The sequence below is a fragment of the Quercus robur genome, chromosome 3, assembly GCF_932294415.1.
Source record: "Quercus robur chromosome 3, dhQueRobu3.1, whole genome shotgun sequence".
Lineage (NCBI taxonomy): Eukaryota > Viridiplantae > Streptophyta > Magnoliopsida > Fagales > Fagaceae > Quercus > Quercus robur.
In genome coordinates this window covers 5,925,660-5,947,247 of record NC_065536.1, presented here as the reverse complement: position 1 = coordinate 5,947,247, position 21,588 = coordinate 5,925,660, and the positions used below count along the sequence as shown (strand labels likewise).

The 21,588-nt window shown below is 33.0% G+C and overlaps 2 protein-coding genes and 1 pseudogene across 2 annotated transcripts; 1 reads left to right on the top strand and 2 right to left on the bottom strand.

The window, feature by feature from the left end:
• The first annotated feature begins 4,243 nt into the window (after positions 1–4,243).
• On the top strand, positions 4,244–6,223 carry LOC126716834 (GATA transcription factor 16-like). The gene is made up of 3 exons (XM_050417832.1): positions 4,244–4,481; positions 4,655–4,753; positions 5,539–6,223. The coding sequence occupies exons 1-3, from the start codon at positions 4,461–4,463 to the stop codon at positions 5,896–5,898; spliced, it is 480 nt and encodes a 159-aa protein (XP_050273789.1). The 5' UTR covers positions 4,244–4,460; the 3' UTR covers positions 5,899–6,223.
• Positions 6,224–7,738: 1,515 nt separating this feature from the next.
• Positions 7,739–10,213, bottom strand: LOC126719143 (BTB/POZ domain-containing protein At3g44820-like; annotated as a pseudogene).
• Positions 10,214–18,067: 7,854 nt separating this feature from the next.
• Positions 18,068–19,643, bottom strand: LOC126719142 (uncharacterized). The gene has a single exon (XM_050421728.1). It carries the CDS (start codon positions 19,641–19,643, stop codon positions 18,156–18,158), a length of 1,488 nt encoding a protein of 495 aa, XP_050277685.1. The 3' UTR covers positions 18,068–18,155.
• Between the last annotated feature and the right edge of the window lie 1,945 nt (positions 19,644–21,588).

Here is a 21,588-nt window from a genome sequence, read left to right as displayed (position 1 = left end):
ATATGTAAGTACAACCAATCGACCCAACCCAAACTAGGTGGATTGGGTTGGGTTGGAATTTACACAATGAGTTGTATTAGGTTGGAAATTTCTCAATCTAACCTTTCTAGGTTGAGTTGAAAGAATAACCCTCCAAACTTTAAACCATTAGTAATTTGGTGACACTTGTATTTTATGTATGACATGTTTGTGGACACTATTTATCTGACACTTAATAGTTATATTATCAATAGTATTGGATGACCTAACCAATACGAAAATAGAGTCAAATATAAAGGTATAAAATGAAAATTGTGAAAAATAAAATGCTACAATAAAAATAATGCAAAATTTTAAAGGTTAAAAAGTGTAATTTATTTTTTTAAAACATAATTATTGAAATGAGATAATTTAATTAGCATCAATAAATTTAATGTAAATAAATAGTTCATATAAAAATGATATAAAGCTAAACTTCTATTAGCTTTTTTTTTTTTTTTTTTTTTTTTTTTTTAATTTTAATTGTGGGATCAGAATTAGTCCTTACTCCTTAGCCGTTTCTTAAAAAAAAAAAAAGCATTAGTCCTTCGTTTTTTCTTTTTAATCACAAAAATAGGAACCAATCATATATATGTAGGCATAAATTATTTTGTCCACACTCCACATCCTTGGTACGTGGGAAGCGAACAGAGTTATAATTTCACAAGTGTTATAATTTCACAAGTAGTTCTAGAATTACATATTATTTTACAGTTTTTTTTATCACAACTCTAATGTAATAAATTGTAAGGGATTAATTATCACTTACACATGAATCTATTATTTTTTTTTTATCAATTACACTTTACCATGTCATAACTGTAACAAAAAAATTATGAAAAATTACGTGTTCTTAGGCTTTTCCTAATTTCATGCATGATTTCATGCTATCGAGGAAAGTCACAGCTTTTCTCCTCCAAGCACATTCACACACTGTCTAGTGTCCACTTCCAGCCAGAGTGAGAGAGAGATTTCAAGGCACTACTTTTGATGGGCACTGGGACTTAATTGGTCTGTATTATGGGGAAGTGAAAAGCAGCCTATTGACCAACCTGATTTGCTTCGTTGGAGATTGAGCCTCATACCAGACCAAAATCTCTTTTTCAGGCCTAAATTTATAGCTTTGCAACTCATTGTGGTGTTCTATTTTGAGCATGATGTAATTAACACATGATTAATATGCATACACAATCTTTTTTACACTTAAACTTATTTAAATCGACCCAACACTATCAATCACTCATAGTCCACTATTTTCAACAGAAAAATATTGTTCCCAAGCATTACAGTTAAAATATTGGGAAGCCAAAAGAGTTTTGGTTTATTGTTGTCCTCTTTTCGAACGGTTGAGGTCCTTTAACTCTTGTCAACCAATGCAAAAAGAAAGCTGTTTTTGGTGCTTTCTTTCTTTTTCATTCTGTTACCTCTACTCTATCAGCTTCTCACGTTTTGTCCCTTATTGTTTTTGTATAGGAAATATGGTTTCACAATTTAGGCATAAGTGTATTGATTTGAATAGACCATCGACCCACTTAGCACAATACAAATTTTGTTTACCATTTTTTTATGTTCACTTTATATTATACAAATTACAATTTGTTATGAGCCCCATTTTTTTTTTTTTAAACATTAATTATTTTATAAAGAAAAGTAAAAAGAATATAGAAAAAAAAAATTTTGACTTCAAATTAGTTTGGAGCTATCTTATTCCAACCTATGATATGGTGAAGAAAGAGATTGTGTGCCACATGATTTTCTTAATGAATCATGTAATTTGTTTAAATAATACACATAAATAGTATTATAAATCACTACGTAATGGATTGGAAAATCGGTTTGGAGCCAAACTTCGTCCAAAACATACATAACAAGTTGTGATTTGTTTAGAAAAAAATGGAACACAAAAAGTGACTGATGATTTATATTCCCTTTAGCATTAGTCAAATTGTGGGTTTGAATCTATCCAAATCATGTTATTTTACTAAAGATAGCAAAGAAAGAAAGAAAAGTTCAAATATAAAAAAAGATCCTATTTGAAGTGTATTTGTTAAGATTAATTTTTTTTTATTACAATCTATTAACATTTTATAGTTAGTCAAATTATATTTAATTAAAAAGTATTTTTTTTATTTGCTTTTGTTACTTCTAATATAGAGGGACTCGCTTATTTCCTCCTTAACGAGTTCAACTGAGTACTTATTAACATATTCTTATATAAAAGAAATAACCTATCATTTTGTGTAAGAATGACACTATATCTTTACATCAACATACATCCCTTTTTTTATTGTCAAATCAGAAATATCACACTACATTTTGTTGTCAAAATTATATAAGAATCTCAAAATTTTTGCACAATGCTTAAGTGCTGCACTTTAAGAGTTTGATCAACGCAACCATATTTGAGTTATTGAAAAAATTGAGGTGCTGTTTTTAATTATGTGTTTGAATTTAATTATACAAATTTTAATTTGAGATCGTGAGATGAGGGTATATCAGTATATGCTCATAAACCATATAAACAACTAGCTCGAATGGTATTCGAAAAAAAAAAAAAAAAAAACCAAAAGCAAAACAAAAAACCCCTATGACAAATGACATTATTTTAGAAGACAATTACCTAAAAATGGCAGTTGCCCATTTATTATTGAATAAGATATATAGGCATGGAATCCACCTTGGGTATTTGCATTATATGCATAGGGGAGAGAGCTCAAGAGTCAAGACCATAACACAATCTCTTTTTCAGGGCCTTTTGCCAATAACTATATAGTGTATGTTATCCACCAAAAACAAATACAGCACTAAAAAAGAGTATGGCTGGAGTGAGTTTTGGTGGTCCATAAATGTTTGGGGCCTTTTTGTTTGATCACAAAGACAAAGCAAGATGGTGTGTATTGGTGTACTAGAGTCTAGAGCTTTGTCTTCCATTGTGTAACCCTGATAATCTGGCCATATTTTTTTCTGCATCATTCCCTTTTTTTGTCCCTACTTTATCCACTACCTCACCCAAAAAAAGGTTCTTGGGATATAGCTGGTCACACGGTTTTCTTTTAGTTCTTGCACATCCTATCATTGCATTGCAACCCTTATTTTTCTTTTCCTATATGCTAATTTTGCAACCATTGTAGGTTCTGTGAAATTTTGAGACTAAAGAAGAATCACACAGTGTATTTATCCATGGAAAACCCTTTTCTATTAAACCATTTAGAGTGTTGTAAATTTATCAAATATATTATATAACTAACCCTATTGTTCAGTGGTCTCACCAAGACTTGTCAAGTTGGGATAAAGAGTAAGACAGTATTTAAACAAATCGAGCTTATTCTTTATTCAAGGCAATATACAGACGGTTCTTATAAAGTATCCTCATATTATAGATGTTATTTTCAAATGTAAAAATTTATGGTTTAAAAATGTGGAACCATTAACATTTCCCTCTTTTTTCTTGCCCAAAGACCCATAAATTAACGCTAAGCTAGGAATGAAATCCCAAATCAAACGCAAACTAGAGTTGGATATATCATTGAGCTACAAAACCTTTTTTTTTTATTATAAAATCAATTTTTAATGTACATGTTTTCTTATAAAGTTTCCCCCAAAATTGTAAAATTCATGGTTTTGAAGTGTGGAGCTATTAACATCTCCTTCCTTATAGATTATTTTGGGGCCAAAAGGGTTGTGAAATGTGTTTTTAATACCATGTTTATTTCTCAATTTCACTCCCAAAAATGTTTGTTACTCTCTGCAAAAAAAAAAAAAAAAAAACTCCAAACTTGTCAGTAGCAACAAGAAACCATATTGTTATATAAAACATTTCACTGTTTGGGGTTTTCCAACACAATCATATATCCATCCATAGCTTAAAAAACCAAAACAATAAACATTAAATTTAATTCTTATTAGAATCAAATTTCATAAAAAGCAATACAATACAATAACCATGAGCCCCATATTACATTATGTGTACGGTTCTGCAGTGCAGCCATTGCTGATACTGATAGTGACACAATATATTATTAACCACCATACACTCGTGCATGCTGACATGTGGTCCCCACTGGCCCACGCCTCACAGAAAATTTGGCGGTGTGCCCTGTGCTGCCACCAAAATTATTTGCCAAACCAAGGCCATTTTAGTCATTTCCTCAACCCCACAAAAAATAAGCCCTAGGGTTTTTGAGCATATCCACTGAACCCTCTCTCTCTCTAAAACCCATTTTGTCTCTCATTTGCATGTAGGTCCTATTTAGTCTCTCTCTCTCTCTTCTGGTTTGTGGGTATAATTCCTTTTTGGGTTTTGGGCTTTCTTTTTTTGGTTTTATGAGTTCCTCTGTTTCTCTCTGTTTTTTCAAGAAATGATTTGGGTTTTCTAACAGTTGTTATAGAGCTTGTATCACTGTAACCTTCAAAACCCACTACTCTCTCTGTCTCTGGTGTGCATGATGGATCTTAGTGAAAAGGTGAGTTTTTGATTTTAGAGTGACTAGAAAGCTTGTTTCTTTGCTTTTTCTGCATTTGAAAAAAAGAAGAAAGAAAAAGAAGACAACTGTAATTTTTTTTTTTGCTTTCTATATATGTTTGTTTGGCATTAAATGTGATAACAGCTGCTAATGTTGGTGTTATTATTATTCAGGAATCATTGTCTGTGGATGTGATTGAGAACAAGAAGTGCTGTACTGTTTGCAAGACCACAAAGACACCCTTGTGGAGAGGTGGGCCAGCTGGGCCCAAGGTGATTTTCCCCACTTCCATAACCTTTTTGCCTGATTGAGTTTTTTGATTTTGTGTTGTGGGGTTTTCTAGTTTTTGATCTTTTCAGTCACTATTTCTGTGCGTCACTCATTTCTCCATTTGGGTTTTTTTTGATTTTGACTCATATGGGTCTTTAGTCTTTTTGGTCACTTCAATTACTATCACGCTGGTTATTGTACACTCTTTTTTTTTTTTTTTTGCTTGAAATATGTTTGACTTGGTTTTGTGATTTGGATCAATGGGTCCGTCTACTGTTTCTCACTTAAAAAATAAAAAAATTATACATGTTATTTTAATATTTTCAAAGTAAATCACTATTCTCATATAATTTTACTCTGATTATTCTGGGTTTATGCTTGTGATTTAAAGGGTTTCTAATTTTATTTCTAGTTTCCTCGGTGATCGTTTGGGACTTCACCTTCAATTTGTGTTGGGTTTGTGACCATGATATTCGGGTCGCTCTTTTCTTAGTGACTAATTTATAATTATACTCTTTCTTAAGCCAATCCCCAGGACCCTTTGGCCATTTCAGTATGCCTTTTTTTTTTTACAGTTTGTTTGTTTTTTATTTATTTTTTATAATAATCTGAGATTAGTTTTCTTTGTTTGTCATTTTGTGATGCGTGTTTGTGATTTTGAGTAATGGGTTTGTTTGTTTTTTATTTATTTTTTATAATAATCTGAGATTAGTTTTCTTTGTTTGTCATTTTGTGATGCGTGTTTGTGATTTTGAGTAATGGGTCTTTTTGTTTGTTGTTTTTTCAGTCACTGTGTAATGCCTGTGGGATCAGGGACAGAAAGAGGAGGAATTCTATGATGGGTTTGAGTCATGTATCATATAGGAAAAAATATAGATCAAATGCTCGTGCTACTACCACTGCCACCAAATCCAATTCCAATGTCACAACCTCAACCACATCCACTGCTAAAGCTGTTGGCAATGGTGGCAGAAATCTGAGAGAGTCTTTGAAGACAAAATTAATGGCTTTGGGAAATGATTTCTTGCTGCAAAGGTTACCATCAGTGATGAAGAAACAGAGGTGCCAGAGGAGGAGGAAGTTGAAGGAGGAGGAACAAGCTGCAGTGTGTTTGATGGCACTGTCCTGTGGTTCTGTTTTTGCCTAACGGTGGAAACACACAACAAAATGTTGATAAGATAAAGAAGACCCTAACCACTTACCAGTAACCCCAACCAACAAGTATACCTTTTAATACTTGTCCTTCTAGCTTACTTTTTTTTTACTTTTTCTTTGATTAAATGAAATGAAATGAAAGGAAATGGAAATACCCTTGTGTATGTAATTTGGGTTTTCCAAAGATAGAAAAGAAAGAAGGGAATCGTCAAGGAATTGAGAGATAAATGATAGAATGACATTCCTGTTTTTGGTGACATATCTTAGTAATATTGTACATATACTTGGAAGCAATGATATATCATCTTTTTTTTTTTTGATTGTATCAAGTATGTACCATTTGTTCTGGTTCATGATTATGATGTTTGTAGATATTGTTGGATGACTTTATAATGGGAAGCTGTCTGCCAGAATTGTCGTAGTATGATCCATCATAAGCAATTGAGGTGTCCAAAAAAATGCGCTCGAAGATCTGGTTAAAGGATGTTTGACCAGAACTTTTAATTCTTAACATGCTCTCAAAGAGAGTAATGCTACAGCCACAAGTCACTTTAATTTGTGTTTATTATTTATGTTATTTTTATTATGTACTATTAATTACACTCAAAAATGTTGAGTTCCTATATTTATCGAGCCCAAAAATAGAATAATATGATGACCGAAATGTTGTAGCAGCAAGGTGGTTTTAAGTCAATGCTACAGGGCATGAGGTCCAGGGGCAATTATATGGGTCAATCTTTATAGGCCTCAATCTTATGAACTAAGATGAAGGCGAATACCTGGATCTCTCTCAGTTTTAAAAGAATCAAATCTAGCTGTTTTTCTTGGTTCTCAAGACCCACTTCTGAAATTGCAAATGATTTTATTTCAGGTGCACAGATGTGAAGTTAGTTTTGTTTGATAAAAAAAAAAAAAAAAAAAAAAAAAAAGAAGGAAATCAAACCTCTTGAATCAAATAAAATTGGAACCAATCTATTTTATTTCAGGTGCACAGATGTGAAGTTAGTTTTGTTTGATAAAAAAAAAAAAAAAAAAAAAAAAAAAGAAATCAAACCTCTTGAATCAAATAAAATTGGAACCAATCTATTTTATTTCAGGTGCACAGATGTGAAGTTAGTTTTGTTTGATAAAAAAAAAAAAGAAAAAAAAAAGGAAATCAAACCTCTTGAATCAAATAAAATTGGAACCAATCTATTTTAGAGAACTTTATTTATTTACATCCAAAGTCTAGACAATCTATGGAGATGCACTATAACAGCAAATTCCTTTTTTTTTTTTTTTTTTTTTTTTTTTTTTTTAAAATTTTTTTTTATAGTAATTTATGCTCATCGCTAAAGGAGTTACTTTTGTCTCTTGAGTTTTATTTAACCCATTTGATTTAGCTACTAAGGTGAAGGGAATATGAGATAAATGTCACTCTTCCAAAGTATTTTGGATTAGAGGTAGAGTGAATGACAAAAGGACTTGAAAGTTAATGGGCCTACTGCAAAGTTTTCCACATTTTCTTTAGAGGAGTCTAAAAGAGTTTTAACTTACAAGGTGTAGCCCATTCCAAGCCAAAAATTCTGAGCCCAAGCTTCTGGATATTGGACTTTCAGGACTAGTTCAGGCTTGGCTGGGAGGGGCACTCAACCACACACTGAGCATATCACTATATGAAGGATGATAGGAGTTTGGGCCTGTGGACATTTGTGTTAAGATATTAAAAATTAAAAGGTGGCCACTCTAATACATGGGCCAACTCACCGAGTTTTTAGTCCACTTTACTCCTTCTATATCTCTTATTTTTTGGGCTAAACGGTCATAACCATGGCACAAATAAGACTCAATAGCTATGCAAGCACATATATTTTCTCTTTTAAACCAACTTCAAAATTCCATACATTGAGATACGTGTCAATGGTTCTATGGAGTATAGAGGTTTTATCACACTGTTGATCATCTTTTGGCATTGCTTCTACAAGGGACTAAAAACTTATAGCACTAAGGTTCCCATCCCTTGCAACTAGTATAAGATTGTTGTGAAATTTTAAAGTACTCGCAAGTGCACAAACCGTACTGAAGTATAATTAGACAAGAACGAGGTTGAACCCATAGGAACTTGTATCAATGTAGGAAAATTAATTAAACCTTAACCAAATTAATCCTAATCTAGTTTAATAAAAGTTGATTGTTTTCAAATTAAATAAACTAAGCAAAAATATAATATAAAGCAATAAAGTGATTAAACAATCAAGAGAAAGGAATCAAGGTTTTGGAATCTGTCTTGTTAATTCATATCAGCATATATTCATGATCATTAATTTTTCCCAACCATTACATAATAATCTAGAAATCAATCTTGCTATCATGAAAAATATTATCATTAAAACTTATGTTTAAAAATCTAAAATATGCTCTTCTTCGCTTCTTAGACATAAAATCAAATCATCAATTGTATCCGTTGACAAACAAATCATAAGAGATATCCAATTCTAAAAATCAAATCATTAATTGTATTCATTGACAAACAAATCACAAGAGATATCCAACTTTAAAATCAAACAATCATAATCCAAGTATTCAATTAATTAAGATAAATCCTAAATCATGAGAAAAAAATTATTGAACTCATATCTAGAATCCTATCTTAGTTAATTGATGTGAAGCAAGAATAATTTAAATCATTAAAGAACAACTATTGTGTGAAAAATCAAATCACATTAATAATGCTGATAATCCTTAATAAGGTTTCATTTTCAACCTTAATTATAAATTTAGCTACTTATAGTAATTGAAAGAAAGCATAGAAATAAAATAGTAAACATTAAATTAAATAAACAAAACTGTCATGGAGAAAAGCCACAGAGGCAACCGCCATCGGCAGCTCCTCAGCCTCTCTACGTTCAGCCCAAGCAGTCCACCCCTTGGTTTTCTGTTTGCTCTTTATTTATAACAATAGACACCGCCTGGCACAAAACCTTTCTTTTCACGGAGTGGCCCAATTGTCTCCCTCATTTGTGTTTCAGTGGAGTAAAGAAGAAAGCCCAACATCATATATGCAATTATGACCACAAGCCCACCTGTACATCTCTTGTCCACGAAAAGCACTCCTATTTTATTATTTTATGAGAAATACTACGTTCACAATATTTTTACAACAAATTACAGGTGATTAGTTGTTATTGATTCAAATTTGAACCTAACACAAAGATTACTTTTTTACCTCCAACAATAACAACTAGTAACAACCTACCATTTAGGATTTGTTGTGAAAATATTGTGAAAATGTTGTGGACATATCATTTCTCTTATTTTATATTCCCTTTTCTTTTGCTTTCTACTTCACGCCTGGATCTCTTCTTCCTTTTCTTATTTTCTTAAATTCTTTTCCTTTTACTTCATGCCTTCCAGGTTTCTTCAAGTTAGCTTAGCAATTGACATTAGTCCCACTTTGCATGTAAAACCCTTATTACTTGCAACACAAAGATAGTATATAATCGGTCATAAAATATCATAAAAGTAAGGCTTTGTATATAATCGGTCACAAATTATTATAAAAGGAAGGCTAAATATGCAAATATGAGAGTAATTTATTATCTATATTTCATGCACATCAAAGATAATTATCTATAAATCTTCCAATAGCAAGTATTTTTTGTGCAGGTTTGCTTGAAAGAAAATAAACGTAAGATTCAACCACCCTTATAACAATGCCCACAACATAACCACTTTCATTGTCTCCATAATTCTTAACCAAGAGATCTGGAAGATGACGCCGCTCCAACATGGAATCAATTCTTTCTAGCATATGTGTAGAGAAAATTGCAAAAAACTAAAATTTTTGCCACATGGAGTACATTAAACAAGCATTTAGTTGTAACTCTTTGTAATTGTGGGTTTAGATGTTTGGAGCCAAATTGTGAAGCCCAAAAGTGATTCAGGAAAGCCATTTGCACCAACAAGCTCTTCATGATCCTACAAACTGTGATCTCATCCCTTTACTTTTAATAGTTTGAATGACTTCATTAAATTGATCTATTCAAAGAAATGAAACATCTTCAAACCACCAATTATCAAGTTTGTCTTCAAGTTTTGAGTTCACAGCATTATTTGCTAAAAAATTCGAGTCTTGTACATAATCATCACCAAAACTAAGTTCTTTTGGATTTATGTAGGTCTTCTAGGCAATTGCTTTTGAGCATCCTTCCATGCGTTGTAACTCTATAGAAATTAAGAAGTTAAGCTTTGGACATTATATTTACTTGTTCAAGATCGTCACTCATTTCCGAGGAATGAGCACCACAATATAATGGAGCAGCATTGGTTTTAAATCAACTTGGAAGATTGTCTAGTTAAATAATGGGGATAGTCACTAGTGTCTCTTTCACCAGCTTGGGGTAACGAGGCAGCTAGTGAGGTTTTGTTGAATGTCTTAATTATTAGTTGATAAGAATTCATAGCCAATCCAAATTTAATTGGGATTAAGGCTTAGTTGAGTTTATTCAAATATTAAGTAAAAGCAATTAAGATGTAGTAGTTAAGGTTTTAAAATTTTTAGTTTGGGATACAAACAATATAACATGGTTTTCAATGCGACACCAAAGGAGAATGAATTCATTCATCTGCCATTTTGGTTTTTCTTTGACCGAATATAAGACACCATATGGAAGCAAACTATCTACATGAGTCAATATTTGTGATAAAGATTCTAAGGGCTTAAAGTCAATTATAAATTTGTCACACAAAGAAAGATTGATTCTTCATTTTTTTATTAAGAATAGAGTAATTGAGTGCACTTTATGCAAATATGAATAAATGGGACTCTTTGCCATAAAAAGATCATTTGTGTGTAACTATAATCACAAGTACACCATTGACATTCCATATTAATGTATGCATAGAGAGTAGGATATCTTGAAAGAGAGAGGTGGGGAGGGGTTTTTTTTTTACCGGTCCTGGTTTCATCTTGCTGGAAAAATGACATATCTGTTATGCTTCCCACCAGATATTGACCCACAAATGAAATTTACTCTATCAAGACTTTTCCTTCCCACTGTAAGCATATCTTTTCCTAGGATGTCAAACTAATATGTCATTCTTAGTCTGAAGCTTCACCTCTTGTATGTTTCTTGTTGCTCACACAAACCTGCACATACATATATAAACAGATTGATAGGATTTGTTCTTTATATATAAAATCAGGCATGTGATAGACTTAGGCACCGTGCTGGCCTCCTGACTGAGATTGTGTATTGTGTAATATTTGGTTTGAAGTGGTTATGTCATTAAGAAGGTCCGCTTCCTTTTTCCATCTCCTGGCATTTAAAATATAGGTGAAAAGTGTGGATAGAATTAAGCCAACACCTTGATATTATATATGTTCTACAATCTCATCCACTTATAGAGAGACACTAAATCATCTTTCTCCAAGTGTTAACTCTTATATTGCATTAGAGCAAATCACTCAACCAATGAAACAAAAAAAATCTGTCATTAAAAAAAAAAGTTGTACCAGTCATTAGATAGTTTCTTCTTATGTGAATAAATAATAAGAACCAATCATCATGGGGTTATGATGATGATGCAGGTAATAGAGTTGGTTAACTAGGCTTTAGTCTAAAAAGGAAGTGAGAGATGCTTAGAGAAGTGTATAGGTGGACAACACCTCTACACAACTCATCTCTAAATATTAGCAATCAAGGCTAAAGGAAATTCTTATTTATCAACAAAACTGATTTACAATTGGAATTACAACTATTTATACTACTAGCCACACAAGCAGCCAAACCTTGCTAAGTGGTTACTGCTGTAGTTAACTTCTGTAACAGAATTAGTTACAGCTGTAACTAGCACATTCTTAGTTTTTTCCTAAGTAACTAACAGATCACCTAATACATGCATGTGCACTAATTACTACAATCAACTAAACTACAATGAATACACTGATATGGCACTAAAAACATCACCCAATTCAGCTGCAACTTTAATCAGCTGCTGCCTTGAAGAATATCCAATGCCACAGTTGCATTTTCTGCCCTGCTGCTGCATACATGAAATTACTGCTGGCCGATGATTTTGATTGCAATTCAAACTTCATGATGCAGATGCCCTTTAAAAATTGCATATAATCTACTGTACCAAGTTTTAAAAACCAAGAGAGCTTAGAATACGTTCTGGTCCAACAAAGCGTTGACCTTGGTTTAATCTTATTACTCACAACAAACATTAAAGACACTTGACTGGTAAAAGAAAGACAATTGTCAAGCAAGAATTTGTATGAATAATTCATCAATTCTTAACTTTGATAGGAGAAAGGATTGTTAACATATTTAGAACAGTCCCAGAAAAATCCCACGTTGCACCCTTCAAAAGAATAGATGTTCTAACCAATACACCAAGATACAACTCTATTAATCATTAGCAAATAAGAACTTCTTTCAGCAAGAGACAGTCCAAATTCCAGCTGATCAAATAACCACCACTTTATATGAATGAAAGAGTACAGTTCCCCATGAAAATGCTCACTAACTTTGTGAGACCCCCTTAGAGAACCCAAGAATCATATCTCACATTCTCAAATGTCATATCTCAATTTCCATAGCCAATGACATAAAAACATCTCATGGTGTCAATCTCAACATAAATTAGCATGCGCCATCTTCTAATATTAGTAGAAAAAGCAACATCCATATGATGTCAACCTAATTCATTTATTAGTGTAGATAAAGGTTACCAACCAAATACTTCCATCAAACCGTCTTTTATTTTACTTTGACATGCTGACAAAAAAAGCTACCACCCACCACCAAAGTGCCCAAAGGAGGACACCTTGTGTCCCCAAGTCCAATAGGTCACCGTGGTTCAAAACTAAAAATGCAAGACCATATTGGATATCACGCCTTAAGAATTAAATGGTCACGTAATAATCCACATACTATTTCACAAAAGGGAGGAAAAAGGGTCCCAATATAAAAAAGAATACCATCTTATAGCATGTATGTGATTATGACATGATCTAAATACCAAGTCATTATAGAATGAGCTAAAATGAGAAGCTCTTCAACTCACCTCAATTTCAAACTTTGAGTAACACAGGAAAAAATATTAGTTTATAAATTCAAGGAAATGCGACCTTTGTTTTAATTTGAAATGAAGGAATAAAGGTTGGGTGTGAAAAACAAGTGTATAGCAAAGTGTGCAACTACAAATAGTATTCTTTTCCTGACATTAGCGAATAGCATAAAATTTCAAGTGTCATATGTGTCAAACAACAATGGTATTACTTTTGAAAGTTCTAACTAACAATGTAAATATATACGCACTTCATTCAATTTGACAGTTCTACTAAATACCAAGCCAATCAATGCTAGTAGGCTCATTAATTCATTATGCTACACAAACCACTTAAGCAAACATACCTCTAATCAAGTTCACCAACATCATCTTCAAAATGATTCTTCATTTTCTGGCCTTCTTTGTTAGTATTTACAAAGTTGAGTTGAGCCTCCATTCTTAAGCTCTCTCAATTATTTTTGGTCTCATGCCAAGTCTTCCTTTTTGGGCTGTCGTTATTTACAATGCTCTTGGTTTCTACTGGCATTCAGGGACCATACCATTTAGTTTATTCTCTACCATTATGAAATTCTGACCCTATAAGATTGATTTTGACATTGTGGGAATTCCATAAAACGATGACCAAGCCAACTGTAAGATCCTACTAACAACACAATCTTTGGAATGCGTAGGCAAATGATAACAAATCAAGATGTCATGGCAGATTTTCTAAATGAAGAAGAGGCTTGGAACTCGTTTGTGCAGAATGCAGGAGATATAGTTTGAGCCAGAATATGTTACTATTGTTACAAGAGAAATTACTAGGAAATTTGTGGTCTGTAAATGGCGATTAAGTCCATGAGGAATCAAATGATAAGCGAGCTGTGGAAGAACGTACACAGCCCACTACAGGGTCTTGTACCTCATTATGGGAGCATCAAGAAGAACACCTACCTGCTAGGCTGCCACTAAAATTTACCTATAACTCATTAGCAAGTTAGAATTTTTTAACATTGTTTTTTCTTGTATTGTTATCTAACTCCTTTATCTTTAAGGTTTCTATCAAACCAAAAACCATCTTCACCACTCTCTCCCACAAAGCTGGCCTTGAAGTATCCAAGCTATTATAGCATCCAAACTTAAAGGAATCTGCCAAGTAGAAATACTTAAGACAAGAATAGCTCTTGTTCTCCGTTATATTTATTCTGATCAACCCCATTACTCAGATCCAGTATAACCTTTTTTCTGTTATCTCTTCAAAGCATTCTACTTCAAGTGATAATGATCATATTGTTTCCCCTGCTTCTTCCATTGTTCACCTAACTCCTCCATCTAAGACTTTTCAATCAAAGACAAACCCACCTTAAAAGTGCCAAAATTCGTAACCAGATAATGGACGGCGTATGACTATGACCCATCATTGTTATCCACAAACATCAAACTTGAAAAACTAAAAAACTCTAATTATAGTCTAGATTGTTGCAACATAACGTGAACTACACTACCATATCAATTTCAATGTTGGCACCTTAGGAGCTCACTAGTCAAATATATATAATGGAAAACTAAAAGATTACACAATAGCATGCTATTATCATTTGCAAAAATTAAAGCAATGCTAAATTACAAAATGTTTTTCAACTAGTGGGCTTTTCATCATGAGTAAACACAAAGTAAAATCTCAGATGAATTCTATTTGTTATGTCTAGTTATAAAAACACTACATAGACACAATGAATGGATGAAATAGTACATCATATCACCATACATAACTTTACATTTCACATGTTTTTGAAACTTATCTTCTTCATTTCAGGAGTTATTTTGATGAAAACAACTGCACCTCCATTTAAGAGAATTTCTCCATACGTAAGGATGCAATAAGTTGCTATTTTTGGTAATTTGGGTATTATTTAAGAAAAATAGTAGATGACTTTTAGAAGAAAAGTCCAGCCTCACATTTTTACTAGCAATTACTTCTAAAAATTTTTTATATACCTTCAGAGAATTTGTAAGTTAGGTATAACCGTATAACTAATAATTTTTATTGCAACAAAATAATAGGTAAATTTATCAAAAAAATATAAAGAAGTAATTTTTAAAGTTATCGGCCTTACTTGGTTGTATATTATTGATGCAACTTGAGACTTGAGGTCCATAAGACCTTTTGTCAAATTGGTAGGATCATAGTTTTAAAAACCAGACCGGACCGGACCGGCCGGTTCGATCGGTTCAACCGGGAACCGGACAGTAATCCGGTCCGGTTATGTTTAAAAACCGAAAATGTAAGAAAAACCGGATTTAACCGGTAACCGTTGGTTCAACCGGAAAAGCCGGAAACCGAAATGGTTGAACCGGTTTTGCAGAATTGATGAAAGAGATCTGAAATGGTCCAAATGGAGCTTTATTTTGCATAAAAATTCTTATTTTTTCTCAGATCTGCCGGTCTAAGTGGGTAAGGACAGATTTTTTGCTAAAAAAATCTTCTTTTTTCTTAGATCTACTAGGCTTGAGAGAGGGAGAAAATTACTGAATGCTCATGCTTGGTGTTGAAACCACAGCTCTTCGGTGAGGCAGTGAATGAGAGGATCTGATGGAGATCTAACTTCCACAGAGAGAGAGAGAGAGAGAGAGGGATGGATGGAGGTACTGGAGGACAAAATACAAAACACTGAGAACTGAAAAAATAAAACTTTTTGATAGTAAACCGTGTGGGGTGCTCGATTGACAACAGAGAGAGGTTGGTGGGGTGCTAGAGTTGGGTTTACTGCTTCTGTATGTCTCTGTGATATTCTCTCTCTCTCTCTCTCTGTATGAATGTGGGAAAGAGAAAGTTACAGAAAGAAAGAAAGAAACGGAAGTGTGCTTAAGTGCACAGCCATATAAATCCACTTCCACCTTCCCAAACAAGAGCTACATTTCTCCGAAATTACCTCTCTCTGCCATTCTCCTTCTTTTTTTTTTTTTTTTTTTCATTAAAGAAGGGTATACGTATACGTGTGTGGTGGGGAGTGAAATGGTGGGAAAGTAGATTGGTCATACTAATTGGTATGTCATTGTGTCAGTGAGTTGTCTAATCACTTGACTTTGAGGGATTTTTTTTTTTTTAAATTTTTTTTGAATAGATAAATAATTAAAGTTAGACTATTATTTATAAAAATAAATATATGAAACCTTAATAATAGATTTTTTTTTTGTCAACAATTACTTACTAGAAAAAAAAGTAGTATGCAACAAAAGAAAAAGAAAAATTCTATATTTTATATTTTCTTAAAATAAGTTATTAAATTCAAAATTCATATAAATATTTAAATAATATTAATTATGACATCATCGGTTCGACCATCGGTCGGACCCCGGTCGGACCATAAAACCGATAATCAGTCTCTTTTCCGATTCTTTGTCCGTTCCGGTTTTTAAAACCATGGGTAGGATACCCTCAAATTGAAACTCCAGAAGCAACTCCACAATGGTCACATCATCAGCAGTAGGCAAATGTTCCAACTCCCAATCACTCATTCACCCATAATCCACTCAAATGTTGTTCAAAACACCTAAACGAACCCACCTAAAGCAGATCAGCCACAAACCATCACAATTCCACCAAAAAAACAAAAAACATAACAAAGGAAATCAGGAAAAAAAAATAGAGGAAGAGAGAGAGAAAGAGTGAAACTTATCTCCAGTTGCTAAATTTGAAGGTTGTTTATTAATTTCACTAATGAGGTCAGCGACTTGGCTTCCATTAGTGAGCAACACCAGTGAACAGCCCTAATACCACATTAGGTTTAACAATAAAAAACTAAAGTTCAGCTCAATAGGAAAATATAAAAATTAAAATTAAAACCACATTTGTTCTTTCTATAGTAAGCTAAAGGGAAAGCATTGGTAATACTACTTAAAATTAGATATATGCTTAAGACGGTATTCAAATGCAACTTATGTCTACAATGAATTTTATAGAATCGGATTCATCCTTTCATGATTAATGTTTATAGAAGTGAATATGCATGTGGATTTGTGCAACTGTGCATGGCAACTACTGGCACACTACATACATCAAAATGGTCACAAATGAGGGATGGTACCTAGCAAGTAGATATGCTTCTGAACTCATTGGATCATTAGTGCATAAAAATTGAAGGTCCTTTGAGATAAATTTATAAAACTAAAGGTAACCACACCAGTTCTAACATGGATCAAACTCAACTTGTACAACTTTCCTAACTCAAATAGAGAAACAATCCTCAAACATCACAGGATTTCTAAAAGGATTGATTTGAAATGTAATGGCTGAAATGTCAGTTAATTAAGAGCTATAGTGTGTAACATTGCCTAGCATCTCATTAACAAGACCCCAATATCAGTACCAAATTTGGCCTATACATGCTGAGGATTACCAAACAAAACATACTAGATTCTAGAAAACTCCTGTGTAACATGGCAACACGTCACAATACATATATCTTGAGGAGAAATGCTAGTGCCACTAATAAATAGTTCTTGATCTTGATCTATTGCCAATACAACAGAACGGTTCAATTTACAAGTACAGCTCCTAAAACGAAGTAATATATCTCTTCTATGTTGCAACAACAAATTGTTTCAAATCAAACAATCACTTGGAACAGTACTTAGTCTAACTATGAACTCTATTAATAAAACATGAGAAAGAAACATCATAGGAAAAGCTTCAGGATATATATAGTATTTTAAAAGAAAAAATATAGGAGTAGATAAGGAAACATAAAATTACATAGGATCAAATCTAATTGGGAAATTTAAAATGCATGAACGAACTACTGTTTGTTAAATTTAGATTTTTTACTCCTAGAGTTGCAGATTTTGAATATAGGATGATTGCAAAAATATATAAAACTAAACTAATGATGTAAGTAATGTCAAGAATAAAATGGAAAGATGACTTGTTTGGAAAAGAAACAGAAATTCACACTAACAATCTCAACATAATGTTATAAAAGGTGAAGAAGACCCATATTTGACAGTCGTAATAATACATTCAATTCAGCAATAAAGAACTAATGCTCAACTGAAAAGGAAAATATTAAAATTAGAATTAAAAACAGATTTTTCCTTTCTATAAACAATAATTGAGGATATAGAAATTACATGGGACACATTGATAGATCGACTTTTTGCAAGGAAGACTACACTTGAGGGGTGTCAGTGACAATCAAATGTTTAAGTGCCTCCTTACTTCCAATTTGGATATTTCCCAAGAATACATTTGGGATGTGCAGGATAAGTGCAATCTCCACAGTAGTAGAACCAATAGTTTGGGTTTCGTTCTTCTTCACAAATATCACAATAATATTCACCAGAGTCATCTTCAGCTGCATAACTGAGAGTGAAGGGATGCTCATGTTGTTTGTATCTTATGGTTTGTGGTAGTGTCGCACATTTAAAGTCAAGTGCAAATTCACAACTAGTACAACGGAATACTAGTTTTCTTCTATCACCACAACTACTGCAACTCTGTTCAAAGCTTGTGTAGGAGAGGATGAGTCGGTGCTTATGACCTTCATGGGTAAGGATTTCTGGGACCAAACTACATTGAACATCAAGATCAAAGTTGCATGACTTACAAGTGTAGGAGAAACCATTACATTCCTGGTAACAAGCATCACACAAGGTGAACATCTTTTGGAGGGTGAGTGGGTGTTGATGAAGTGGGTTTCGCTTTTTCATTGGTAAATTAGCACAAGATTTATGAAGAAAGAAGCTACATCTGACACATCTATAAAAAGGAGGGAAAATGGCTCTTACACATCCATTGCATTTTTCGTTATTGTGAACCTCCTCATCAGTGAGCTTTAAGTCATGCTCATGACTGAAGTGTTTAATTTTTGTGGGTATTTCAGTTCCGTCCTCCTCCACTTTGATATTTTTGACTTCGTAAGCTGTTGCTGACTCAACAAATTGATCGAGCTCTGCATCTTCGTTCTCCTCATCTTTAAGTTCCAGCAAATTTATGTCCTCCTTGTTTCTCCGATCTATAGCACAATTGAGGTGGACAACAAAATCGCATTTGGAGCAATAGTAAAGCCCGTAGTGTGTGTCCACCTTTTGAACACAGAGTTGACAAAATCGGGAGTCGGATTCACGGAGTTCAAGAGAAGAATGGGTAAGGTGTAGTGGGTGTCTGTGACGTACAACTTTGACTCTGTGTGGGAAAGAAGCGCATCTTCTATGAATACAAAAACCGCATGGGAGACACACAATGGGAGCATACTTGCCTTCTTTGCCACAAATGTCACAAGTGAACGTAATCCACCTCCAAAAGGGAGTCAATGGGTGATCGTGGAATTTAGCTTCATGTTGTAAAACAGCACATTTGATGTGAAGGTTGAAGTCGCAACGGTAACAGCGATAAGTGTATTCCCTGCGAGATTCTTTACAGACTTGGCATTTGCTCTTTTCTTTCTCTTCAGGATAAACAGTTTTTTCATCAAAAAGAATAAGAGGATGTAATGGGTGCAAGGGATGGTGCAACCCAAGGGGTACTTCCGCACATGATGTATGATGACGGTACCAACTACTGCATTCTGAATTTGGACAATAGTAGATAGGACCATGAACTGATTCTTGGCACCCATGACAAGTATCTCCACCACTGTAGTCTAGACTGTAGACCAAGGGATGCTTTGAATCGCAAAAATGTAGAAGCTGTTGTTGCTCCATCTTCTTGTATCACATGCACAGAGTCACAAACAAAATAACGTGAGTCAATACAACAGGGCTAGTAAGCTGAATCCAAATCTATATAGATGAAAAGAAACAAAGAAGGAGAAATAGGCGTGTGAAACACCGATTTTTTTAATTTAAGAAAAGATTGAAGGCTTCTTGTTTTGGGATCAAACGTTTATGAAGGAGGAGTGTGTATAGAATTTGGGCGTGAGTGAGAGCAGCATTTGCACATGAGGTGTTTGATTTTGTGTCTAATAAAAGAAAGTAAAGAAGTTTGGATTTGAATTAAAATTGGATTTGGGCCTGATTGTTTAAGAGGCCTAGGTGGGGATGAAATATTTTTATGGTTGCGGCAAAAAACTGTTATGATGGATGATTTCTTCATCTCTTGTATACAATCTGTAACTTCCTCTAGTTAAATATTTTTTTTTTTTTTGGGCATTCTCAATAGTGGAAGGCAATGTTAAACTTAAAAGAATTGAGATAGATATGATTTAAATTTAAATATGATTTTTTATTCAAAGGAAATGCATCTAAAATGTTAAGAATAAATAATAAGAATACTTTAACAAAAAAAAGTTCCAACCATGTCTTTAAATTCCACCAATTCTTGAGACTTAATTTTTTTTTTTTTTTACTTTGTTTTGTTTATGTCAATTCTTACCATTCATCAAAAAGTAATTAACCCAAATCCAAGTTTTTTTTTTATTGTTCCATATAACAAGTTGGAAGTGCAGCTAAGTTTGCTTTCATATTTGATATGGTTAGTTCTCTATTATGCAACTTTTTACTTAAGTCAGGTCAATCACTATAACTCAAAACAACAATGCCATTCAAACAAAACTTCCAACAAAAAATTTAGCAGTGACTATAGTTTGAGGATACAAAAAAGAAAGAGCAAAACCTTTTAAAATAATAACTTTCAATTTACGTGCCTATAGTTTGAGGATACAAAAATATAGTATTAATCCAAGTGCAATAGAAATTTACTACATTTAATATCTATATGACAAATTTTAAGCAAGCATAGCAACTTACCATTTATGAATAATAATAGAAAAACATGCGTATATATGAACAAATTTACAAAAGCAACTATTAATACTTACAACAAGAAGAATTCAATTTTGGCTTTAAAACACACCTAGCCTCCAAGTTACCCTCAATTTCAATATTGTTAGAACCAAGGTCATGAAGAACTCATTAATGACTTCTACTATATATAGTGTATCCTATGGTATCAAAAAATAAATTCGTTCACCAACTCAAGAGAAAAGGAAACAAGAAAGAACAAAAACACAAGCAGGCAAGAAATATATTCTTGCTTGCCAACAACTTAAAGTTATATACTTTTCTTTTTCTTTTATCTAATCTTTTATATTTTTTAATTTGACTTATCCATGTCATGACTTCTTACTACCATTTCCTTTTTTTTTTTTTTTTTTTTTTCTAAAAATGTCCATGCTAAAATGTTAGTTTCTCATTTATTAATGAGATTTTGTTTTGTATCTCTTACTAGGTTATACACACATAAAGTTCTATCTCTTGCGTATGATGAATTTTGAGGTAGAAATTTCTCAAAATTGTACTTTGGAAATTTCATGTGGGCCTACTTCTAAATTTTCCTCATCTTGCTTAAGGAGATTAAAAGTGTTTTTTATTTTTTATTTTTTATTTTTTATTTTTTATTTTTTAACTTATAAGAGTTGTAGGTGATTCCTAGCCAAAAATCATGCTTGTCTCTTGATATTGAACTTTCAAGCATATTAAGCACCCACCTATAGAAAGGGTGGTAAAAGTTTGGGCCCGTGGACATTTGTAATAAGGTGTTTCAAATTAATGATGGCTCATGTATAGTTTTTCAACCCACTTTACTCCTCCCATATAGTTTCTCACTCTCTGGCTAAACAGTGATGGCCAATGTAAAACTCAATTTCTA

Excerpts from the sequence above, each read along its gene's own strand:
- LOC126719142 (XM_050421728.1), bottom strand. The coding sequence starts at position 19,643 with ATGGAGCAACAACAGCTTCTACATTTTTGCGATTCAAAGCATCCCTTG.
- LOC126716834 (XM_050417832.1), top strand. The coding sequence starts at position 4,461 with ATGATGGATCTTAGTGAAAAG. Across the intron at positions 4,482-4,654 it reads TGATGGATCTTAGTGAAAAG|GAATCATTGTCTGTGGATGT; the intron begins GTGAGTTTTTGA and ends ATTATTATTCAG. Across the intron at positions 4,754-5,538 it reads GTGGGCCAGCTGGGCCCAAG|TCACTGTGTAATGCCTGTGG; the intron begins GTGATTTTCCCC and ends TTGTTTTTTCAG.